This window comes from Ursus arctos, unplaced genomic scaffold, assembly GCF_023065955.2.
Source record: "Ursus arctos isolate Adak ecotype North America unplaced genomic scaffold, UrsArc2.0 scaffold_13, whole genome shotgun sequence".
NCBI classification, from domain to species: domain Eukaryota; kingdom Metazoa; phylum Chordata; class Mammalia; order Carnivora; family Ursidae; genus Ursus; species Ursus arctos.
Genome location: NW_026622797.1, coordinates 19409692 through 19435686, shown reverse-complemented (window position 1 = coordinate 19435686; position 25995 = coordinate 19409692). Strand labels below are relative to the sequence as shown.

Here is a 25995-nt window from a genome sequence, read left to right as displayed (position 1 = left end):
CGCCATCTAAAAATGCTGGAACTGGGGTGCCTGGGTGGCTCAGTCAGTTAGGCATCTGCCTTCAGTTCAGGTCATGATCCTGGAGTCCTGGGATCCAGCCCCATGTTGGCTCCCTGCTCCGTGGGGAGTCTGCTTCTCCCTCTCTCTCTCTGCCCCTCCCCTGCTCCTTCTCTCTCTCTCTCACTCTCTCTCTCAAATAAATAAAACCTTAAAAAAAAATACTGGAACTTTTAACTACCAATGGTTAAAAATGTCTGTTTCTTTGCACACTTGTTAAAACGTGATTTTTTTGCCAGTCTGATAGGTGAAACGAGGAGCCAAATTTTCATTTAGTCTACATTTTCCTGAGAGTGAATTTGAATATCATTAACTGGCCATTTAGAATTCCTCTTTTGTGAACTGTATTCATATCCTTTGCCAATTACAAAAAAAACCCCAAACCCTAAGTTTTCATTTCTTACTGATTTGTAGGATCTCTTGTATACTGTACATGTTAAATTTACGTTGTATTTTCCTACCTCTCTGTATGTGGTTCACAGTTGTGTTAAATGCAATAATGTAAACAAAAGTGCTTTATTAATTCATATTAATTACAGTAACCCACAAATATTTGATGAAATGACAACTGGGATTTAAAAAATAAGTATTCTTTGATTTTACTCTTCTATCAGACTTTTCTGTGCTTAACATTTAACTGTCTTTCATAAGAGAAAGATGAGATTTTTTTTTGGAGAAGAGCACCTTTTCCTCAGTTGTCTTGCCATGGTTCTTTTTTCATATTTTATTTAAGTAGGTTCCATGCCCAACATGGGGCTTGATCTCACAACCCTGAGCCTAAATCCAGTCAGATGCTTAACCGACTGAGCCACCCAGGCGCCCAAACCTGGTGGGCTTTTATCTTTAATCTTTAGAAACCTAGATTCCCACCACATTATGCCCTTATTCATGAACTTTTTTCTTTTTCTTGCTTGTGCTTTTTACTTCCAAATGAAAAAGCAAGAGTCCCAAAATAATACTGAGAAGACTATGGTTGGTCTTACAGCAGAGTCAATGAAAGTGAATAAAAAGATAGGGCAGACTTTCTTCTGCATTTTCCTTATCGCTCAAGTCTCTCCAACATTTCAAGTAAGTTCATATTTGATTATTCAAATCATTCATTTATTTATTCAACAAAAATGCCAAGAACTATATTAGGCACTGGACATACAAAGATCAAAAGCTACACTCCCTTACTCCCCAAAACATATAGTCTAATGCATGTTACAGAATATAGAAAACAACAAAAAAGATGGTTTATACTCCTGGTTTGGCCTGGATGCAATTTAAGTCAATGTTTTATTATACCATCTTAATGAGTACTATATATATTCTACCGCTCTCTTTAATGTTTCTATCTCAAGTGCATAAATGAAGTTTGGCTCAAATCTGTCAGCTTCTAAGAAGACTATTTGATGTGGCCACTGCTACAGAAAATAAGTACTTAGTCTGTTAAAAAAGGTTAAAACACAAAGAAGGGGATGGTTTATATACAGGCAAGGCTGGAGGATATCATAGAAGAGGCACAAAAGAGATTAGGATGAGGAACTGTGCACAGGAATCTATCGCTATGCAAGGTGTTAACAAAGTATGAATATTCTCAAGACTAAGTCCAACTTAGCTTATTTTTTTAGATGTATCAGTAAACATACAAATGCAAAGTTAAGCTGGAATGATATGTATTCGTGAGGAGGGTACATGGGAATAGAAAGCCCACAAAACTGCTAGACATAAATATATTATGTTGATAAAGTTGTACTTAATTATAAGCACCTTCATCCTCTTCTGAAGTTTTTGTCCCTTTCCTCATTTCCATCCTTTCTTGAGAATCTCTTTGGTTTTTCCAGCTATATATCCACCAACCCTGACTTTGTGATCAATGCTTGGCTTTTCTTCATGTTTCTGAAACATCAATGATGAAGGCCCAGCTTTGAAGTAAAGACACATCATCTGTCCCTGCTTTTCACTGGCCATATCTTCACGGTTGTTCTCCCTAAGGCGCTACTTCTAAGGTCAACTGGAGAACCAGCATGGGAGACATACAAAGTGTCACCAGTCAGATCAAGTCAGTACCTCTCCTGGTGTTCCACTCATGAGGTAAGTAGTCAAGAGTATTATAACAGTTAATGAAGACAAAGGATGGAATTTTCCTTCTTTTTAGCAAAAGAATTATATAAAATATTCTTTACAGAAATCTTTGTTCCCTTGCTTGTAATTTAATTAAGAAAAACCAAAGGTCTTCACGCTACATATATAGGTGGTTTTTCTACTTTCTGGAAAATAAACTGCAAAGTTAAAAGCTCTAGACTTTTGGGTAGAAGTCAAGGCAATGAAAAAATAGTGGATACCATTAGGTCTAAAGGCCAACAAAGAATATTTCTTATTAAGTCTGGCCCAGAGGTTGTCTAGTTGCATGACTAAAGATCTGAAATGTTATGCAGCCTCTTAACTACTCTAAATAAATGCAACCAGCTTATTTTCATCATGGAGTTAAACTTGACTGGAGTAGCTCTACAGTCTCAGGTTCATGTTATAAAGTTCCGAGACCCTAAAGTTTGAGTTAAAATTTGTTAAATGTGTTAAAAGGATGGAAAACTCACTTTTGTTTTCTTGTCATATATTCAGTAGATTAAAAGAACTCTAATAATAAAGCTATCAAGTAGTATTGATTTAGACTTTGATCAACACTTCCTCCCTCCAGAATGGGACCAAATATCTCATTAGGTCATTCGTAGAGTGAGGTACTGCTTTTCAACCCCTAAAGTCTTATTATTGGGGAAAGAGGAGGGAATAGGTAAAAGCTTTGAGTATGGTGTAGAAGATACGCAGTGGTTGGTTCACTCTATTTCTTTCATGCCTATTTCCTCTTGCTGAGAATCCTTATTTAGGGAAAGCAGGAAAGGAAGGAGAGGAAATATGAGATCTCCCTACTGTAGCAGCAAAGTGCTATTTGCACTTGATTTATAGAAATAAAACCAGTGCTCTATGACTGGAAAGTTATTGTTGGTTTGTATTATAAACCCTTTGTCACCAGTCTGTCCTTCCTTGAGCCCCTCTAATTTCTCTATTTACTTAATCTGTCCACATTCCTCTCTCAATTTTTCTCTGCAGTATCTATGGAGTCTCATGGTTATGTTTTACTCCACTGGCAGAATTAAGGGCTAAAGTGGCGGCTGGGTCTTGAAGAACATAAGAAAAAAGTCAAACAGTGCAGATGCTGAACGCACTCTTTTCTAATTCTAATTCTAATTAGTGAATTCTAATTCACTCTTTTCTGAAACTAATGTTTTCACCGAACATTAGAGAGAATATTGTTTAGAGACTACTTTATGTCAACACGCAGGCCATATCTTTAGAGACTTTACACATATAAATTCCATACATGTGAAATACACACTAGTATATGTGAAACATTTCAAATCATGGCTTACATTAGAGGGGGCTGTTAGTCACTTATCACTCTAAAGGGAAAGCAAAATGAAGTCATTTTCTGAAATTTGCCATTCATACTCATCATGCTAAAATTTCTTGAAGCGGTACAGCACAGTGAAAAAAACATTACAATAAGCATTATAGGGGTATTTTAGAAAGTCATGGGGGATCTTTAGCACTAAAAATAGAAACTGATCATAGTGGCAACGCAAATAAGAGAGAACGAAGGACAGCATTACTTTTCATTGTGTGCCTTCCATTTTATTGAGTTTATTTTTCTTTCTTTTGTGTCAATTATTACTACTAAAAACTAAATGTACTTTTTGTCTACCCTTATTTCTTACAGATGGACAAGAGATTCAGGGGGAGGGAAGAGAGGCCTCTAATTCTGGGATGCTTTTAACGTATCACCTTGCCAGCAAACCTGCCCTCTGAATTCTGTCAGTGCTCGAGTGCTGGGCGCCACTGTGCCTACAGTGCCTCCTCCTGCTCTAGGGTCAAACGGATGCCTAACCTGTGCCACCTGCCACGGACGAGTCTCAGCTTTGTGAGACTAAGGCAATCCCATCTGAAACACAGCAAAGACTTTACTTTAATCTTCCAGTTATTAGACAGATTGATTTTTGCAATCATTAAAACATACTACAAAGGTCTTGAGATTAGAGATTTTTTGGAAGATTTCATCTGACTGAAAACAACACTCTAAAGAAGACAAAATTAGGCCCCACCCCAAAAGAGAACTATGTCCTCCAATCAGTAACATGAGCAACTAGGATCATAACATGGTGACAGATAACAGATGTTTTTCTCTAGGTTTTCATAGTGGGCTTGTAACTTGCAAATAACTTGAATGTTCAGTATAAAGTCATTTCTGTCTTGGTATTACCTGACTTTTGTTACATTTATTCTGGACTTTTCTTTTTGAAAGACAGCTAACTCTTTGAATGCGCCTGTGCTATCCATAGTAGTTTCCGCTGAGTAAGATCAGTTAACATTGTTTTATTTCTGTCTGCACCTGTTCACCATGCTAAAAACCCATGTCAGTAGTGACAGATACAATTTAGTGCAGTAATACAGCTTGTATGATTGGTTTCATGAAGTAGGAACACTTCTCAAGCATATACCTGGGGCAAGTGCTGGGTTCTTCAAGCATTCACATGTTACTTGAATGAAGTTCAATGGAAATGCCACCTATGCGGTAGGAAATCTTACAAGTGCATTAGGCCATAAAAATATTCTGTTCCTTTAAACGTTTTGCGTAATGATTTCAAAGAGACAGGTTAGCAACTGTAAAAAAGTTAAAAATTTCATTTGTACCCAAAGGCTTTTAGGGATATTATATGTAAATAGTAATCAACAGCTTATCTGTTCGTCCGTCCATCCATCCATCCATCCATCCATCCATCCATCCATCCATCCATCTATCCATCCAGATATCCACATACTTACTGAGGACCTGTTATATACCAGACATTGTTCTAGATGCTGGGGATACAGCAGTAAATAAACCAAAGTCCCCACTTCACGAACAATGTCCTTTCCACATTTTAATGGAGTTTATACCCTGCAAAGTGTAAGTTTTTCAGAACAGTAACTTCATAAAGATAATTTACATCTTAGAAGTTTCTATTGTTTGATTTTTGTAAGCTATTGCTAACTTTAACAGACTCCTTAACAGTTTAGAATTACAAGTGCTAACTTGGCCAATGAATAGCAATTGTTTTTTGTGATTATAATTATACTTACTCATGACATTTCCTAACAAAAACACACAACTGTATTCTAAAATTACCAGTTAATGTTCACATACAAATATCTTACATAAAAATATTTAGATATACTTAAATATATATATATTAAATTTTATTTATTTATTCGACAGAGATAGAGACAGCCAGCGAGAGAGGGAACACAAGCAGGGGGAGTGGGAGAGGAAGAAGCAGGCTGATAGCGGAGGAGCCTGATGTGGGGCTCGATCCCATAACGCCGGGATCACGCCCTGAGCCGAAGGCAGACGCTTAACCGCTGTGCCACCAAGGCGCCCCTACTTAAATATATTTAAATAAATAAAGCTTGTGGATTATGTTCACTGAATTATTTTAGGCTCAGTCAGAATTTTGGAACCAGTTTTTTTCCATCCAGATGTTTAATTATATTTAGAAAGTACAAGACAGACTTCACAAGTCACCCTTGAATAACTGAACAAAAACTCAAAAAAGAAAAGAAAAGAAAAGAAACAACAGAATTCTACACATACGATGTGACACATGGTACTGCTAAAATTCTCGGGGAGTATAAGTGTAGAAATACAGTTTTGGTTTTTTTTTTCTCTCTACAAAGAGGCTATTTAAGACATCTCTGCTATCAATAGACTTATTTATTAAAAATGCAGATTCATGGACCAGATCCCAGATCTAATGAGTTAAAATTTAAATAGGAATGGGGCCTGATAAAAATCTTTATTTTAGGAAGCAGGCCAGTTATTAGACACTCAAAAGCTTGAGAAGATGAAGCAGTTGTGCTGTGTGCAGGATGGGTGGGAAGGCTGCTGTTTTGCTGTGGCTACACCCAGGTAGCATATTTGCTCCTGGATAGAAACTTCTTATGATGTAAGAACCGTGTCCATCATAGGGTCAGGGTTTCCACTGACAAAAATGCTTTGTATGAAACTTATCCAAACTTAGAACACAAGGAACATGCCACATGGCGTGTGTGTTCTGCCAGGAAGCCTACTTCACCATCCCAAATGCCTGGCAGTTGTCAGAACTTGCAAGGGGAATTTTGTTTACTTTGTAAAATGCCCAGTACGTTCCAAGGGTCATTTAGGAATACTGTCACACAGACGTTAGGGTAGGTACAGTCTTTAACTTACATGTGTCCACTAAAGAGAACACTGTGATCTCAATATTCAGTTTATTTCTATGGTCCATCAATAGGATTCCTTATATCGTGAAATACCAGTAGAAAAAAAATGTCTTATATTATTGAATACTATTTTTATGTTTTCCAGATATCCTTTATCCAAGACCAGCTTTATGATTATGTATGCTACATTGTTTGCTCTGAGAGTCTTTGACATGACTACTTAGAGTGAAATAAACATTTCAGATAATACAAAAACTTCAATGAAATAAAAAAAATTACTTCTCAGTATTGTTTAATAAAGGCCAGAGATTTGATAATCAACATAAAAGAAAAAAACCCTAGGGTTAGCAATAGTTTGAACTAATATTTAGAAAATTTCAAAATAATGCCTTAATTATTCATATAGAATCATCTTTTTTTAATGTATGATTACTCCCTCAACTTCACAATAGACGGTATGACTGTTCAGTAGGGTAGTTTCAGAAGCAGTTGAGAGTCTGAGAAAACAATAGGCAGATGCTTCAAAGAGGAGGTGGCAGACAGTAGGGCAGAAACGTGACAGAAGTCAGAAAAGGGGACAGGCAGCAGAAGGCAGAAGTGGCAGGAACAAATGGTGACAGTAAAGGCAGCGAGAGAAGCAAAAGTAAATGTGGCAAGAAGCAATGTAAGAATGTGGAAGACAGATAAAACTCATAAGCATAATAGGTATAATATTCGGTCATGTTTAATAAAAAGGAAATACAAGTATATATGCATCTATGACAAAAGAAAAATTAACTTTAGTAAATTCTATAATCATAACTTTTTATGAGATGTTTCAATTAATTTTATGTGTTCATCAGTACGCAGGAAAGACAGGAAGAAGTCAGAGCATAGTAAACAGTATTTGTACACTGATATTCCTGTCCCAACAGGACAACGAATGTAACTGTCCTGACCTCTCTCCTGTGTGTCTCGGAAAGGTGCCATAAAACGAACAGGTGTTTGGGTCTGATGGGCTCCATGACTCAGTTTCATAGAGGCTGTGCTGTTTACTGGTAGCTAGAGCAATCACTTCCTAAACCTCACGGCGTGAAGCCCGACACAGCAGTTCTTTCTCACACTGGTTTCTGACACTGGGATGAATGCTTTTATCTAAGGGTTAGCAGCCCTTTAGCCACGAATGCCATCAGTGGCCCTTAGGATGCCTATGCCAAAGGAAGAGACAGGAGAAGAGAAAGAGGGGCGAATAAGACTATTTTTAAGGGAAGAAGGAAGCTGGGAGGAAAGCAGTTCTTTGGGTGGGGAGGAAGATCAAGTCTGACCATCAAATGCCTCATCAGGGCTGGTCAGCAGATTGCACCACAGACCACCTTTCTCTTCACTACGCAGCTCTTCGGCATTTGGTTTAAAAATACGTATTTATGCAGGGGATTCCCAGAGAGGGAGCAGGACTACACAGCCCCTTGAAATCATGATCCTCTCATCACTTAACCTGGCCAGTTGTGTTATTCCCAGACTGCTCTGCAGTTTCTTCCCACTCCTCACCCTCCCACTTTTTTCTTTCCACTCCCCAACTCTGGTGGTTCCCCAGAAACTAGTGCTTTATGGGCAACAAACTCTTTTCCACTTTTAACCTTTTGTGGAAATACTGTACTCTACTTCCTTGCTTTAACTAGAACCTGGCTGTCCTCTGAGCACACTGCTTTCTCGGCAGGCCTCTTTGCGGAGACATTCACTCTTTCCTATTCCTTGCACTATGAGTACTGGTGTCCTCTGGTCCCTGATGCAGGTTTCAGATCATTATTTCTCATTTTTGTAAAAGTTTCCAAGTTTTGGGCCTCATGAAAACCAGTTATACCCCTAATTCTACTCTTTGCTGTCATCATTTAGTGAACACTACCTTTCATTCACGGCACAATTTTGGTACCTAACTCTATCCCTCAACTCTAGGTGTGATACACTGATACACTCTCGATGTGTCCCCCAAGGGGACAATCCCTCCAACGTTCAAGTCTTACCACTTCATCTTCTACCACCTTGTCTCCTCCACCTCACTTGGGTCACTGCTTCTTCAGTCGCATCTGGAGTACTGAACAAGCTGTCCTTTCTGAAATGACTAAGAGAGCCCACCATCTGACAAGGACACCTACCCTAATAGCTTATTTGCTCAGTAGCCCAACCTCTTCCTGTTATTTGAATGAGATCTCTACTTCCTCTCTATACGTTAGCACTCTGTCTTTTCAAGAAACTTACACTGCAGATTATCCCTTCTCTTTCCTGTATCTTCAAACTACCCTCCTTTGCCAGAGATTAAACATACTCAAGAATATTTATCATTAAAAAAACCCCTAAAACCAAACCCCCAACCCCAAAAAATCCATAAACCCCCTTTCTGCACTTTGCATCTCTTGCTGGTTATAATTCTCTTTTCTACTTCACAGCTAAATTTATAAAATGGTTGGGCATTTTCTCTACTTATTCACTTCTTGTTCACTCTTCATTCCCTCCAATCTGCCTTTTGCATCTAAATTTCCACGGAAAGAGCTCTTCTGAAGTTTATCAGTGACCTTCATTAGCTAAACTGGTCCACAGTGCCACTGAGCCACGTCAGCATCACTGGATGCGGCTGACGACTGCCTGCTTCCTGAAGTAGTTCTCCTGTGGCCTTTCCTCGACTGCTGATGCCTCCAGCTGCTCCTTCCTGGTCTCCTTTTCAGCTTCTCCCCCTTTGTTCAACCTTTAAAGAGCTCTGGATTCCTAGGGGACCTGGTCTGAAGCTAACTTCTGTGTCTCTCCTCAGTAATCTCATTCACCTCATGTCTTCGCACATCATTATGCCAGTGACTCTGAATTTTCTCTCTCTCGTTCCACAGAGCAATACTTTGCTATATAGTTCTACTTGGATGTCCTAGGCATTTCAAACACAGTATGTTTCAATGTGCTCCTCTTCCAAATACCTTCTATCAGTAACTATACTATTATCCACCTGATTTTTCACATCAGAAACCAGGGGGTCCCCTACGAAATCACCATCAATCCCTCCAGCATTCTATTTTACCAATCAGCCTTCGAACACCTCATGACTATATCCACTTCTTTCTATCTCCACTACCACTGACCTAATCAAAGCCACCATCACTACTGCTGTGGCCATCTGATCTGGTCTCTCCAAAGTTTTTGTTTTGTTTTTTTTCTATTTCTGCTAATCTAATTTCCACACGGCAGCAAGGGATCTTTTAAAGATTCAAATTTGATCATGATACTTCTCTACATATAACATGTAATGCCTTTCTGTTTAAAGGAAAAGGAAATTCTCAAATCTTCAGATGGCCCTTCAGCATCTGGCCCCTCTTTGGTTTTCAGACTCATTTCATTCACTTGTCCTTGGTGCCTTCTACACTATAGCCACTGAGTTCCACTCAGTTCTTCCTTGTCTCAGACATTTCTGTGCATTGTCTTTTGTTTGTTTCTGTCTGGCAGCCTCTTCCCCACAGGATCACGTCTCTCTTCGCCTCAGCCTGGTGAATTCATCCATCCTTTAGGCGTCTACTTCACTGTCATTCCCTCAGAGGAGCCAGGTTTGATTTTCTTCTATAGGGCTTACCACAATTATAATACATTAACTGTTTGTATAATGTCTATTGCTTCCTGCCCCAATTCAAATTCTGTTCCCCCTTTGCCAAACTGTAACATCCACAAGAACAGCAATCATGGCTGTTTTATTCAGGAGTGTGTGTTGTGTCTGTGAGGCCTAGCACACCAAGTGGCACACACTATGTGTCCAATAAACAGGTATGGGACGAATGAATGAATGAAGTTCATTCCAACTTTGGGATTCTGTTTATCTCAACACATTAGAGAACAATGTTACTGATATTTTCAGGTTTTACTCAAATAATGATAGGAATAAATAGCAATTAGACGTACTTTAATTTCACCACACTTTTGTCAGGAGGGGGAGCCCACATTCCTGATAGTTTCCACTTGCAGTTCATTTTCCTCAAAAAAAATACAATCCTTAAAAATAGGATTTTTAACTCAATTACTCCTTTGGGCCTATATTCTTTACTACAATCACATATTAATTTATCCTTTGTCTAAGTTTGGTTAGGAAGGGAAAAAAAAGCATGTTTAAGGAAGGCAAAGAACAAAAAAGTTCTTTCATTAGATAAAAAAGGTTTTTCATTAGATAAATGCCCCTTAGAAAGTCCAATTACAGATTCTGTTTGGACTTCAAATTCTAGTCACTGTCTTAGAATTCCAAATGAAGCATGGGAAAACATGAGGAAAATAAAGCCAAGTTTTGGCTCTACCATGAAATGCCAATCTGTGTCATTTCAAGTACACTACCTCCTTCTTGTGACTGTCTCCATTAACTTCATAAGCATTCTATTCTTTTCCTCCAATTAGGCTGGGCTCACCCCTTTTCCCTGCTATCTAGGGAGAACGAGAGAATGAGGAAGAAGCTTTCTTTAAGTAAAATGCTAATTTAACCAGAGCTCTATCTGTAGTAGACAGAAAAACCATCAAAGATAATGGAGAACTGAAATTCTAAGGTGTCACAGTGGAGCTGACTATGGCCAGCCATGTTTGAAAAAGCCTTCTTGCCTTCCTCCCACATAGAAAGCGTAGATGGTAAAGCTGAGGCTTTCAGGCTATACTCCTACAGACAGAAACAGTGGTCTCTACACATTCACTGCGCCGGCCTTGTTCTCATTCTGATGCTCTCATGGTCAGATACTGATTCCTACTACATTGCTCTAACTATGCTTCCACATGTTCTTAACCTATTTTACCTTCACAGGGATGTCTTCTTCCTGGCTGGCTTTCTCGGAGGTGAAGACATACGAGATTTCTTTGTGAGAAGTGGTCTGGCGGCAGATGGCACACTTAATGGAGCTTCTGTGAGACCCCACGCTGTACTGTTCAATAATAATTGAAATGCACTCATTACAGAAACAGTGTCCACAGGTCAGTACTGCCCACTGAAAGAGAAAACACACAATATACCTCAGTGAGGTGCTAACAAAGATGCCTTCTAATCTATAAATATATTAAAACGGGGAAAAGGGAGTCATAAAAACTAAGTTGTACTTGAACTATTTTTCAGTTCAACCAGAGTACGCCTTCATAGTTTTTAGTTCTACTCACTCTAATGGTGAGCATAACAGTCAGCCACCAATTATTTTGTTTGGTGTTCTCATTTCCGTATTTAGGAAAAATGCAAATTACTCTTTTAGCACTGCAACAGCAGATATAATCGAGGGACTGAGAACATTAATTTGGAGATAATATCATCCTCAGTATATTCTATACAACTATTCTATATAACTCTTCTATATAACTCATTAAATGGATTTCACATGTTGCAGTATTTATTATATAGAAAATGAGATGGGCTAGTATATCAGGTTTATTTAAAAGCTGTTCTAGATATATTAAAAACCCCAAATAAAAAGACATTTTTGAAAACCCCTTTGTCCTATTTCAAGAAAAGTACAATAGTTCTCTCTGACTCTTGGAGTCTACCACAGCAACTCCCTGATTTTGGCAATGAGGGGTGTAGAAGAGTACTGGTTTTAGGTGAGGTGTCAGTTCTAAAAGTTACGGGATCTTATGCAAATTAATTTAACTTTTTCACCTGGAAAAGAACGACAACAAAACCTGAGTGGTATTACGAGTGACTAGGTTCCTAAGCACTAAACTGTGTTTTTCTAGGATTCAGACACGTATGGATGTCCATGGAAAGAAGATGCATGGCTGGGCCCACTTGGGGTGCTTTGCAGGATAGACTAAGAAGACCCTTAGAAAAGAACTCACACTAAGGGGGGGAGAAAAATGAGGTATATAAACTTAGTTTGAAAATAATTTTTGAGGGGCGCCTGGGTGGCTCAGTTGGTTGAATGTCTGCCTTCGGCTCAGGTCATGATCCCAGGGTCCTGGGATCAAGTCCCGCATCAGGCTCCCTGCTCCGGGGGGGGGGGGAGCCTGTTTCTCCTTCTCCCTCTGCCATTCCTCCTGCTTGTGCTCTCTGGCTCTCTCTACCTCTCTGTCAAATAGATAAAATCTTAAAAAAAGAAAAATAAGAAAAAGAAAAAAAAAATAATTTTTCAGAAGGGGGAGGGGCTGTTTGGGGTTTTACTGGCTGATACTGTTCATGCTGTTGTCTAGCTGCACATCTGTTCTCTTGCATCAGTCCTGGGGAGTTGAGGCTGCAGTAAAATTTAAGAGCTGTTTCATTAGCAATTTTCTTTTTTAAAAGACTTTTCTATTTTTTTTGGGGGGGGCAGGGGAAGAGAGAGAGGCCCAAGCAGACTCCATGCCAAGCTTGATCCCATGACCCGAGATCATAACCTGAGCTGAAACCAAGAGTTGGTCGTTTTACTGACTGAGCCACTCACATACCCCTCACTAGCATTTTTGTAAACACAGCAGCATTTTGCTGTACCCTGTGTACCTTTAGTGCCCATGGGGATGAAGGGCACTTCCTCTACTCGAGATAAGTTTTGTGGCTCCTGAGAGCTCAGAATGGACAAGCTGTAAAGCAAGTCCATCTACACCTGCAATTCAGGAGAAATCAGACACTTGGCACCAGAGCCTCAGGAGTGACTAGAAGTTGAATGAAGCAGCCCAAACAGAAGACCAGACAAACGGCAGTGCCTCTAGGGGTGTTAGCCAGTATATGAGCTCTCTCTGATCAATTCTCTAAATTAGGAGGGGAAGAGGAGAACTGAGAAAGATAAAAAGGATCTGGAGTTCCTACAGATTGTGGTGAGGAACAGAATTTAAAAAGTGAAGCAGTTACTCTTATTGTAATCCAGTATGTTCTCCTAAGTGAAGGAAATATGGGTTATATTAAAATTAAATGAAATAATGTATATGAAAGAACTTTAAAAACTGGAAATGTTTAAGACATAAACAAAATTTCTAATTCATCCAGTTGCGTGAATCTCAACGAAACTGAAAGTAAAAAAGACACTGCTTACCTCAAGATCCTTTCCATTTTTATCATGATTTTTATCATATTTTTACCAGTGACTTTTCTAAGAAATCACCAGCATCTGTACATTACTATTCTGCTTGGTTTCCAAAGTAATATTGATACATTTAAGATTTATTATCAATAAAATGTCCTTAAAATCTCACTTTCTCCATAAATTATGGAAACTAAAAGGTACTTTCTTTCTGATTATTGCCGGTCAGAATGTGAAGCTCATATATTTAAATTTTACTCTTGGTTCCATAGAAAAAAAAGTCAAGAACACTTTTTACTCACTTTAAATTCTGAGGAGCAATTAATATTCTGATACTGTATATATTGATTTATCATACAAAGTAGAAATTTGTAGTTTTAAAAATCACGGTTGGTAGGATAGAAGAATCTCTCTGAACTAATACGGTGCCATTAAGTTTACAGAAATTTGCACACCAGTATTTGAAAAGAAAGATTTATTCTTATTATAATGGCCTTGTAAAAATCACATCTAAATTCCCCTAGGATAGATATTATTTATACTTTAAAGTCTGGTTATTAAATATTAATAATCCCAAGTAAGAGCTATGTTACTATACCTTTGTAATACCTTCTTAAGTAAATCTACGTATGCTCTATTATATTTCCGTACAATTACTAAATAAACATGTTAAACTGACAAAGTCAAATTACTTAGACTTGATCTTGTGACTGGAAACAACATGCAAAACTATGCATCTTTAATGAAAAATGTGGGGTTATTCTAGAAACATGTTTTCACCTATCACTTAAGGAGGAATACTGCTCAAACATATGTGGCACTAAGCTTCTCACCTAATCTTTGGCCCTATTTTTAAGATGGAGGTCATTTTTGCCTTGGATATAAAACTGTCATGAGAGAAAAAGAGAACTATTATAGGTAAATGCCTTTGAAAAGTGTAAAGTGTTTCATAAATGCATATGCTATTTATTATTATTTCACCTGTTTTCCCAGCTGCCGAGCACAGATTGGACAAGGTTCTGGATTAATGCCTCCTGATGTTTTATCTTGAGACTATTCAAAAAAATAATTAAAGAAGAGATTAGTTGCATTTTAAAACCTGATATGCATTTTACAACTGACTTCATAAATCCTGGCAACTGCTATTTAAATAAACTTGATAATTAAAGTGACTTAATGTACTACTTAATACTAATATTCCTGGGATTTATAAATAACATTCAAAGAACAAATAAAAAATGGAAATAACTTTCATTAGAGTTTATCAAAGTTACTATATTACTAATATGTGTGACTATCGTAGAAGGCAAAGTGAAAAACTGTGATGTAACAGGTAAATTCAAAATTTTACTTTCAAGCTAGTTTTTGTTATAAAGAAATACGTATTATTTTAAAAAATATAATTTGGAATTTTGAAATAAAGGCTCATTAAAAACTATACAGATATTTATTCTGTACATAGACTGGGCAGGTCATCACAGACTTGGGAAGAGGCAACATTTATTTACATGTTTCCTTATTAATACTGGTTTCTTCTCCATATTCTTTTGTAATCTCATTAGGGCAAAGCAACTAACTAGAAAGCAGAAATATCTTTGATTTGAGACTAATTTTGCCTGGAAATTATATTGAAGTATAATAGTTATCTTCAAAATCTCTTTAAAACTATTTCAAAAATTTTCGAGCTTCAAAAAAGTCACCAAATGGATAGGTTTTAATATTGAGGAAAACCTAAAAGAAAGTAAATTAGACTCATAGATCACTGAAGTTTTAAGTCTTTGGTTTCATTAACCAAATAGTTAAACATTTTAAACAATTGTTTTTGATTATCCTTTGACTTTTGTTTAGTAAAAAAAAAAAAAAAAAAAGTAAATTGTACACGGATACAGCAACTCTACAGGTTCAAGACAATTCCGTTAGCTAAAATACAAGGATTTTTCCAAAAAAGTTGAATTATTTTCTTCTATTTACTCATTTGTTTCAGGTAAAATATAACAAACCACCTCAAAGTTTTAGTGGCTATAACTAACAGGAGTTTCTCATGATTCTACAGGTCACCTGAGTGATCTGGGGGTGGGGTGACTCGTGTGGGGCTGGATGGGCTATTATGGCCTCATGTTGATGTCTAGCAGTCGGCAGACTAGCTGGTCTGGAGATAGGGCTAAACTGAGATTCCTGCTCCTGAAGACAGGTAATCTGGGCTGCTTCACAACGACTCAAAGTTCCAAAGAGCAACAAGATTGGGAGAACTCCAATGTGCTTGTACTTTTGAAATGTCTGTGCTTGTGTCACAAGGCCAAAAGCAGGTCATGTGATCAAACCCAGAGTCAGTGTGGGAGATCATCCATGAGCATGTATATAAAAAGGGACATTACGTGGCATTTTGTAAACAATTTTTCATAATTTACATCATCTCTTCTTTTAAAATTTACTTGAAGTGAGGACTACTATTTTTCCATAAAGGGCCTGGTTGGCCTTGTGGCCATATGGTTTCTGTTGCAACTACTCAACTCTGCTATTGTAGCACGAAAGAAGCCATAAACAATATGGAAAGGAAAGAGTGTGGCTGGGTTCCAGCAAAACTTTACAGTTATTACAAAACAGGTAGTGAGCTGGATTTGTCCCACATGTAGTACTTTGCAGACCCCTGATTTAAAGTTATTAATTTTCTCTAAGCACACCTTACGGGCACATTGTCACATGATTTCTATTTTTGTTCAGTTCAGAACATTTTCTACTTTCTGTTGTGATTTCTTTAACTCACGGGTTATTGAGGAGTATGTTATTAATTTCTGAATATTTGGGGATTCACTTGGTTATCTTTCCTTATTGGTTTCTAATTTAATTCCTCTCATCAGGAAACATAATCTTGTATAATTTTAATCCTTTACAAATTCAAGAGTTGCTCTTTGAATCAGTACAAGGTCTATTTGGGTAAATGTTCCATGTACCCCTAAGAAGAGTATATTTTGTAGCTGTTGAGTCAATTTGGTCATGGCTGTTCAGTGTTCAAATGTTAAGATATCCTTATCGATTTTTTCTGTCCATTTGTCTGACATATGGAAGCATCTTGCAATAGTTTGCCTCTGCTTACCTTCTTCCTGTGCTGTTAAGCACTTCAGTTCTGTGTATGTTGTATACCCTATACATTAGCATTGCTGCTTTGCACGGTTAGTGTTCTTCTTTATTTACTTATATACTTAAGCTTTCTCTTGCCCTGCATTCCTTCCTGTAGTTCTATCTTTCAGCCTGGGATCATTTCCCTTTGGTCCAGAGAACTTCTTTTAATATTTGCTATAGTGTGAGTCCACTGGAAAAGAATTCTTTAAGTTCCTTAAACCTAAAAACATCCCAATTTCACTTTTAAAAAAAGCATTTTAAAGATGTTGTTCCACTGTTACCTGGTTACACAGCATAAAGCTATTGAAACCTGGTAACAGTGGAATGCCATCTTTAAAATATTAAAAGCAAACAGTTTCTCTGTGTAGTTAACAAGGAGAAGGTATACAGTTTTTGGTCCCAATTCTAGTTGTTTAAAAATTTTTTTCATGATATTTGGTTTCTCATAGTTTATGATATTTGTAGGTGTTTTTAAAAAATTTTATTTTTATTCTGTTTGGGGGTCTCTGAGCTTCTTGAAAAAGTAAGTCCCATAGGTAGAAAAGAGTGGTGTCAAGATCCAAACCTGAACTGCCTGGGTCCCAAGAACATCTTCTCAACTACCATGCTATTTTACTATAATGAATGTCCAACTTCTCATTTTATCATCACTGGGATTTACTGATTCACTTAAATGTATTTTGTATCAGTTTTCAGGACCAACTCTAGTCTACTGCTTTCCTTCATTTGTCCTATCCAAGAATCTATTATATCTCTTTCTGATAAGGTATTGCCAATAGCCAATTATCCTTGCAATAAAATGCAACTACATTCATCAATGTCCAATATAATACATTGCTCACAACTCAGAAAATGTGTTTTCAATTATATTAAATAATTTATCATTACATCTTCTGATTTAGTAGCCTTCCAAACATTTTATAGTTCCAAATAACAAATTAAAAAAATCTATGTATGTATTAATGAATGCATGTATATGTATATATAGATTATGCAATGCATTTTTTGCCCAGAGGTTGTAATACTTCCACTATTCAAAGTTTTGAATGACAGTCTGTTTATATTGCTTTATACTCTAGAGTGCATACCCTTTACATAAACCGCGTAACTTATATTTTCTACAGGTATCACCTGTTGTGATCTGCGTAGTTACTGTAGCTGTAACTAGTGTTCTGACTGATATAATTAGCACAAAGACTAAAGAAAACCTTGTACCATTAATTATGCGACTAACAGATTAAATGGAAGGAGTTACAAAGGTTTATTGATTTGTAGCATAGGAAAAAGTAGCATCTTTTAAACACAATACCTTCTCCAAGTTAGTTAGGTAAAGAAGCTGCCCAAGTTTTTTCTGAAGCTGTGAAGTAGCAACAGCTTTATCATTTAGTAGTTTTATGCGATTTTGTTCTACCTAAAAAACAAAACAACAGAACTTTTTATCCTCTCTCTTAGAAAGATGGTAAAATTATATTAAACATGTAAAATTCTTCTTCAATAATTTAAGTGTTCCTATTTTAAGAAAATATGAAAACTGAAATTTGCAAAATGGATACTGGATATTTTAAAAGGAAATACACACACACACACACACACACACGGCTCTACAGAAGACAAAATTCAATACAAAATTCTTTTAAATAGGAAGTTTCCCTATACACTTGACATTGGATAAAAATCAACCCAAATCCTATTTATGTACCATTTTTTAGTAATATATCCGTGGGATAAAGAAAAACTAAATGATCTGCTGCTTTGGTCGGAGTGATTTTATGAAACCCAGGGAGGACTCTCCCTTCACATGTACTCTCACACCTACACCCATACCCCTTCCCTCCTTTGCCCAGTAGAAAACAGTAGACAGAAGATTATAAAAATAAGAGGAATTTGGTTACAAAGGAAAAAATTACTGACAATTCATATTTTAAAGGTTGAGATAGTACTATTTTTAAATTTTTCTAAGGTAAAGTTTCCAAGCTTTATAGAAAGAAAAAGATTTAAAAGTTAAAACACAAGGGACGCCTGAGTGGCTCAGTCGGTTAAGCGTCCGACTCTTGATCTCAGCTCAGGTTTTGATCTAGGGGTCATGAGTTTAAGCCCCTGTGCTGGGCTCCAGGCTGGGCATGGAGCCTACTTAAAACAAAACAAAACAAAACCAAAAAAACCCCCACATACAAGGAATAAAATTATAGAGGAAATTATATTTTAATATGGGATATAAAAGGTTGGGAGAGTCATTGTTTAATCTTGGGATATAAAGAGGGTTTATTAGAACATAAGTTGTCAATATCTATTCACCAGTAGCAAAGGAAAAGTGCTAAAGAAAAGTTTCTGATTGTTCTTAAGGAAGGTAAGATTAATCAAAAACTTTTCTTTTGCATTTTTCCTTTGAAAAAACTGAGGTAAGAAGGACATATGTCTAAAAACTGATTGAGACCCCCTTTAGATTTTGGCATACAGAAGGTGCTCAGAAACACATGAATATGCAATCTGAAGAAAAACGAACCGAAATAGTGAATTCTATGCATGTATTAGATATGACATTGTTCATCTTTGCCCATTTTGACCTATAAAACCAAACACTTTTATATGGCTCAAACTAAGAGCAGAGAATCACTGTCTTGACTTTTCTATGGACCTTGGATTTTTGTGACACCTATTCGCTGTGTTCTTTTCTGTGATTTACTTGCAAATTACCTCATGTGGTTCAATGATATGAAGAACAGGTGGATTGGGCTTTGGCTCCCTAGGATCACGTACTCTTAGTCGTTCTGTAGCCATTGCAAGTTCATCAATAGCAGATACACGATTCCTCAGAGCCATCCAATACTCATGAAGCAACTAAGAAAACAGAAAACACAAAGACAGTGGTAATTAATACACAGAATTACAACTGGTTAAAAACACCGAAATGTGCCATGATCAAAAGTCTTCAGTGAGGTCTAGGATTTACACATTTTTTTCATTAAGTGTCTAAGACACAAGCAATTTTGGGGCCATTTTTTAGGATGAGGCTGTATGACTGAATAACCTCCACAGGCCGCTGCAGAATATTGCGCCTTTAGATTCTTAGGAACAGAACAGCAGAAGCTATTTTGGTGGGACCACAGATCTTTATAGGTCAATATTAGCCTGGTGGAATCTCTGTTTTGTTAAGAAATATTTTTTATTATAAAATATTTCACATTTTCAAAATCATATGTATATATGATAATGAGAATACTCAAATACACAACTGAGGACTCAACATTCAATTTAAGAAAGAGAACAATATCAATGTCTTGGAAAGTCTCTGTTCCTGGCTCAACTGCATCCCTCTTTACTTGCACATTCTTCCTTCAACCCCCTACAATGGACTAAACACTATTCTGAATTGGACTTATTCTGTACTTTTCATTTGAGTTATACTAATCTACACATTCTTAATAATTTGGTTATGTATGTTTCTGAAATTTATGGAAATGTTATCAGACAGTATAAAATCTTTGATATGCTTTCTTCACTAATATTATGCTTTGAGGTAGACCCCGACTGATGTGTGTCACAGTAGCTTATTAATTTGCATTGCTGTATAAGAGTTCATAGAGAAAAAAAATTCACAAAGATCCGAGAAAACTGCATGATAGGCAATCCTCTGAGACATAGCATGTTGTCAAAATAAGCCCAGAGGAAAGATGCAGGGGCAACTGGACACTGTATATAGTACTGTCTTCCAACTGCTTGCTGTAATTATGCATTAATGTGCATTTACATTTAGAATAATAATGTGAGAAGAAAAAAATTATTATCAATCAATAATTTCAACTATAAAAGTATTATTCCCCAACTTATCAAACATATGAAATGATATTATAGATAGCACATTTTCTCTTCCTGGATAGAAATTTTTATCTTGCTTTAAAAGTCAAGAACTTCAGATTTTTAAAAAAGATATAAATGGAATTATAATATAAATAAAACTTCTTTAATTTCCTCACCCATCTCACCTGCATAATGGGATAATGGATAACAAATCCAACTCTAAATAATTCAGAATTAATGAATTTTGGAATCTCATTCAAGTACAAAGTTGTGATATGATAAATTATCAAAATATAAATATAAAGGGCTACTTTCTACTTTATTAACTGCAATGGTTTCCAGTCTTGTAGGTTGAGAAATATTTACTATGTTCTCCAGTCTTCAAAGTTATTGATGTCTGGTTGTTACTCACAGAGCAAAAGCAAAACAAAACACAACACAACAAAAACAAACAGAACTCTAATTTCACAGAACTACAGTGTAAGATCAAGCTAAGAATAGAATAAAACAAAACACTTTTACAACTAAATAAAAGGCTTCATATCAATTTCATTTTAATAATGACTTCCTGTTACTAATTTAACATATAGAAGTTCCTTATTTGTTCAGTATTATTGTATTTATTTTTCTTCATTAAAATCATTACATTTTAGGGAAACAGAAATTTTGATAGCTCAAGTCTCTAAAGTAGATTTTTAAAAAACTCTGAAAAGAGCAAAGTAGTACTTAAAATTAATATAAAGAAGAAAAATTTTTAATATTGGAAAAAATATTGAAATATGTACCTTATATTCCTTTTTCCATGCTTCAAAAAGGTCCATTGAAGTACTTCCTTCATCAATGAATTCAGCATCAAATCTATGTGACTTTGCAAATGATAGTAATGCTTTCATAGATCGCTCTGTCTCACTTACTGCCCACAGACCCCGGCTAGTGGTGGGTATTCGATCATCCACCAGTCCTTCTTCATCTTCTATCATCTCCTCAAATATTGCAGTCTGGCCTTTGACTCTGAAAACATACGAGAACAAAATAACAGTAACTACTGTTAGTGGGTTAGCATTGTAAAAGTCCTATTGGCAGAGCCAATAGAGAAGGAAGGTCAATAACTTTCCATCAATAACTTTCAATATCATGTCTACAAGTTCATGCTTGCAAGTCTTTGGAAAATTACAGCAATTCTAAAAATGCTGGAGGCATTATAAATTGTCCTGTATCTTGACAGCAATCTGACATAATAAAAAATGGCTATAAATTTTTATGCTAAAATCTAGCTCTGAGAATTACCATAATACAAAACACAAACTACCACCACCACCACCAACCATGCAAAAGCAAAACAAAAAGAAAACACTGGCTGATCTCAAAATACACAATCTCTCTTTTTCAAGGCAATCAGAACTTAGCCTTTTCTCAATTTGTTTGTAAAACAGGAATAATTTTGCTAATACCTCACTAGGTTAAGCACTCACTAGGTACCGTAATCCTTGACACAGGATGAGAATTTCCAATATGTGTTGGAGAAAGTATATTAATAATGAAAGTTAACCTTTTACAGAACTCTTACTATGTATCACGCACTATGCTAAGCAATTATGTGCATTTTTAAATTTAATATTCATAAAAAACTCAATGAGGAAAGTGTTGCTTTATTTTCATTTAATGAATGAGGATACTGAGGCTTACAGAGGCAATCTGCCCATAATAGTGGGCAGGGATTTGAGCTGAAACGTGTTGGACTTTAAAGTCTGTCACTCCCCTAAACTGTCCCTTCATAACACATTACCTAATGACATGAACATTTGGGGGTAACTTCTGTATAAGTGAAACTGAACATGTTGAATAATCACACGCCAAAATTCACTGAATTGATGCAATTAAAGAAAAAACACAGGAATGTTACTGTGAGGAAAATACATAGTCTTATAAATCAAAACACCAAGTCTTGTAAACATTTCATTCTCCTGATGGTAATCAATCAGAGAACTCACGTGTGGGAAAACAGCTTTGATTCATACTCTGTAAACAATTCATCAGCCTTACAAAAGACACAGCTGAAAAAGAAAGAAATGATCAGAGAAATATTTATAAATATAACTAGCAATCGGGTAATTTCTAAAAGAGGCTTAGTGTCTTATACTTCACTTTTTCTTTACAACCCATATGCCACTTAAGAAAAAAAAATACAGTTTTCAGTATGTGGTCCTTGAGAGTTTTTTAAGTTAGATTAACAATATATTTCTTTCCACTTCTGTCTAATTTAAATGAAGAAACTTTTGTTAGATGAGCCACTGTTTCTTCTCTCAGAAGAAATGTAGCTGAATGGAATGACTCCGTATCATTGCGTGACTTCTCCTATTACTTACCAGTTGAGAGGAAGTCTGATTGGTCGGAGGTGGCAGATTGTTGCCGATTCAATAACATTACGAGATGGAGGTCCCTCCAGGTTTTTTACAGCCTCTCTTACCAGCTTCTGGAATTTATTTAGTTCCTCCATTTGTGTTGTAAGTAAGAACTGAAGACCTCTGCAGTCATGGAACCTGATTCCCATCACCAGCATCACACACAACACAAAGAAGAGTACGTCAATTTCCTCAAATTCAGAAAATGGTTGCCAAAGTATTAAAAAAACTGCAACATTTTACCTAGCCTACCTTGAGTGAATTTACCTTAGTAGTATGCTCAATCTACTACCAGACAAAGTATAATAGCATTGGGTTATTTACTATAAAAGATATCAAAATTTTGATGGTCTGTCCTCAGGAACTGAAACAAGAGTCTGCAAAACTGTCTCTGTCTCAGGTATGTTTGAAAGACCAAGATTGCCACATTCTTTCTTTTTTAATGCTGATTGACTACAAATGTCCCTCCTGAGATCCTTGCTTTATATGGAGAGGTGACCCCAGGATGAAAAATAAAGAGAAAAATTGAGAAGAAAGAAGAAAAATAGCCAAGAGTTATACTGCTTGCTGCAAAGAGCTTATAAATACATACATACATATATATGTACATGTATATATCACATATATTTTATAATATACACATATTATTTACATGTATATACATTTTATTAAGCATTTATTATATGATGCCAGGCACTTTGCTAAGCTCCTTTCCTGTATAACCTCAACAGATACTACTGTGCTCATGTTACAGATGAAGCTTAATGAATTAAAATAATTTAATTAAAGTCACAAAGCTTTCATGTAGCAGAGTTAGGAGTTAAACCCAAACACAATACTCTTTTTTTTTTTTAAGTTTTTATTTATTTATTTGACAGAACACAAGCAGGGGGGATGGCAGGCTGAGGGAGAGGGAGAGGGAGAAGCAGGCTCCCTGTGCTGGATGTGGGGCTCGATTCCAGGACCCTGAGATCATGACCTGCACTGAAGGCAGATGCTAACTGTCAAGTTCTGTATAGTGAAAAAGATGATGACTGTATATCTAATTAGTAATGACACATGGAAAATATAGCACATCTTTTTAGGGGTTTAGCAGACATTTGGAAAGGCTTTTAAAAGAGTAAAAGAAAACACTTTAAAACATTTTAAAGATATTCTTATGCTGAATTTTTCACTGAAAACCAACATTAATCCCAAGGCTGACCTTATACTGGGATGTGATCTGAGAAGCAATAAAAGATCCTCTCTCGTCCCCTACCTAGAATCAATAGTCCTGCCACGATACCTCAAGTCCCCACATTAGACTGACATTCCTTTGGGTTAAATCACTGTGGATACTTTTGATAAAAAATATGTTTGGTCTTTGGGAAGATTTACCATTAATACAATAAGAGCAATAATCCAACTTACCTACAGAGACCCTGAAGAATGGTGAGTGTTGATGAGAACAAAGAAAGATGGGGGAGACAGCAGGTAACGCTACAACATAAAACCTGGGCCACTGTGGTGCTACGATGCTTAGCTCTTTGGGGGTGAATTACAGAGCAGAAGCATGAATGCCTTACCTCAAGGACAAATTTCTCCAAACAAAGTTTATTTCAAAACTCTGCTTAGAGTTGGGTTTGATCCGTCCAACAAAGATACAAAGAATATACTTTAAGCAGATTAAAAAAACACTAAGAAAGGACTTAAAAAATGATTAAAACATAGAAGAAACACAGGTTTCTTTTTTCAGACTTATATCTTTGTTTGAAACGTACTCTTAACAATATGTAAAATTTAGATGTTAATAACCACAATACGTTCTGATAGTTAATTGTACCCCTTAACATCAAATGATCTGAATATTTGGGGTCATTACTCATAAAGTTATTCTATTTTGTACTATTTTCTTACTTCTCTGACATAGAAAGCTTGCCAATTTGTTGCTTGTAGTTGCTTGTTATTTCATTTCTTACTCGCTGAACAAGTTCCTCATCAATAGCAAATTCTATTGCTCTGTGGATCACATTCAGCCACCAAGGAGAATTAGAATAAATCTGTAAAAATGACAACAGCTCATCAATTCATGTTTTTTTCAGTGCTCACTATGTTTCTATCACTGGGAAAGGTGCTGTGAAAAAGTCAAAGGAAGCAATAAATACTAGTCTCAAGGGAATTATAACAGTGGGGGAGATAAGCATACATACTCTATATACAATGGGTGTGTACAAGTTTTGCATACATAATTAAAGAGAACACCTGTTTCCTGACTACTGTGGATGAATGAGAATTTACTGTATATATTTGTGTTAACACAGTTGTGCTAAAAAAAATATATTACCAAAATGAAAACTCAGTATTCACTGTATATATCTGAAAAGGTGACAGGTCTCTTTCTCAGCATAATAAAGACATCCCTCTAATCATCAACTAACTGAACTAGATTCTATTCAATAATACTCTATGATTACTAGCAAAATTCTATGCCTGAATACTAAATAATTAATGAATTAGGAAGAATAAAGTGTGGAGTAACTGGTTAAAATAAAAAAGACAGTGTGTTTTGTGGTAGCTTCCTCTTTAGGCTTGCTACTGACTTCATAAAAGAGAAATTTTATAAATGACAAACGGCATGTATTCCATAAGAAAAATACCCATGTTTCTAAAGTTCTGACATCTTAAAAGAAAAGATTTTGGAAACATACATATCTAAGATCAAAAGGAGGTTATGGAAGTCTTTACTTTCTTCAAAAGACAACTTACTATCTACACGAGATAAGAGAAAAGCCATCATAGCTTTAAAAAAAAATGAAAGAGAACAACTTCCAAAGAGGTGAGTTATCTACACACCTGTTCATTCAATTAATAAACACTGAGAACAGCAAATACATTTTTTATTATGGGACAGGCACCCTACTAGGTGCTAAGAATTCCAAGATGAATAAGAAAGTTCAAATTTTTCTCCAAACGAAGACAAAATCCAAAATGCTACACTGAGACAGACACAGGTGAGGAAAGTCGCTGTGTGGATGTACCTTTCTCTGGAGCTCCCGAATGGTCTGCTGCACGGGCTGCAAAGCTTGCTGGGCTTCAGCGACTTCTGTGTTACACTTGCTCATATAATGCTCTCGCAGTTGTTTGGCCTGTGTTGAAAGACAAAACAAATGTGAACCTTCATTGCAGGACTAGAAAATAATTCAGTATAATGTTGCAAGAACAATGTGGTATATTTTATGTACATAAAGCTACTTACCACAGTTTAGGCACAGAATTCTATATACTGTCAAGAACGTAAAAGCCAAGCTAGAAGTTCCGAATACGGATATTAAAGAGACATTTACTTGGAAGTCACAAAATTTAAGAAATCCCAAGGGTCTGCTTCCTAAATTTCTATCTAATTTTTT

General features: G+C 36.3%; 1 protein-coding gene across 7 annotated transcripts in view; it reads right to left on the bottom strand.

The window, feature by feature from the left end:
• The window catches only part of SHPRH (SNF2 histone linker PHD RING helicase), an 85850-nt gene that overhangs the window by 12991 nt on the left and 46864 nt on the right, over positions 1-25995 (bottom strand). For 5 of the 7 annotated variants that reach the window (XM_044386400.3, XM_026504986.4, XM_044386402.3 and 2 more), the window contains 9 exons: positions 25627-25734; positions 24506-24648; positions 22574-22747; positions 22199-22261; positions 20993-21218; positions 19104-19247; positions 17719-17820; positions 14271-14342; positions 11112-11300 (listed from right to left, as the gene is read on the bottom strand). In XM_044386400.3, coding sequence (XP_044242335.1) covers positions 11112-11300; positions 14271-14342; positions 17719-17820; positions 19104-19247; positions 20993-21218; positions 22199-22261; positions 22574-22747; positions 24506-24648; positions 25627-25734 — 1221 coding nt within the window. Of the gene's footprint in view, positions 1-390; positions 4756-11111; positions 11301-14270; positions 14343-17718; positions 17821-19103; positions 19248-20992; positions 21219-22198; positions 22262-22573; positions 22748-24505; positions 24649-25626; positions 25735-25995 lie in introns of those variants that run through there. The other 2 variants (XM_044386404.3, XM_044386403.3) reach the window with 2 other exon arrangements.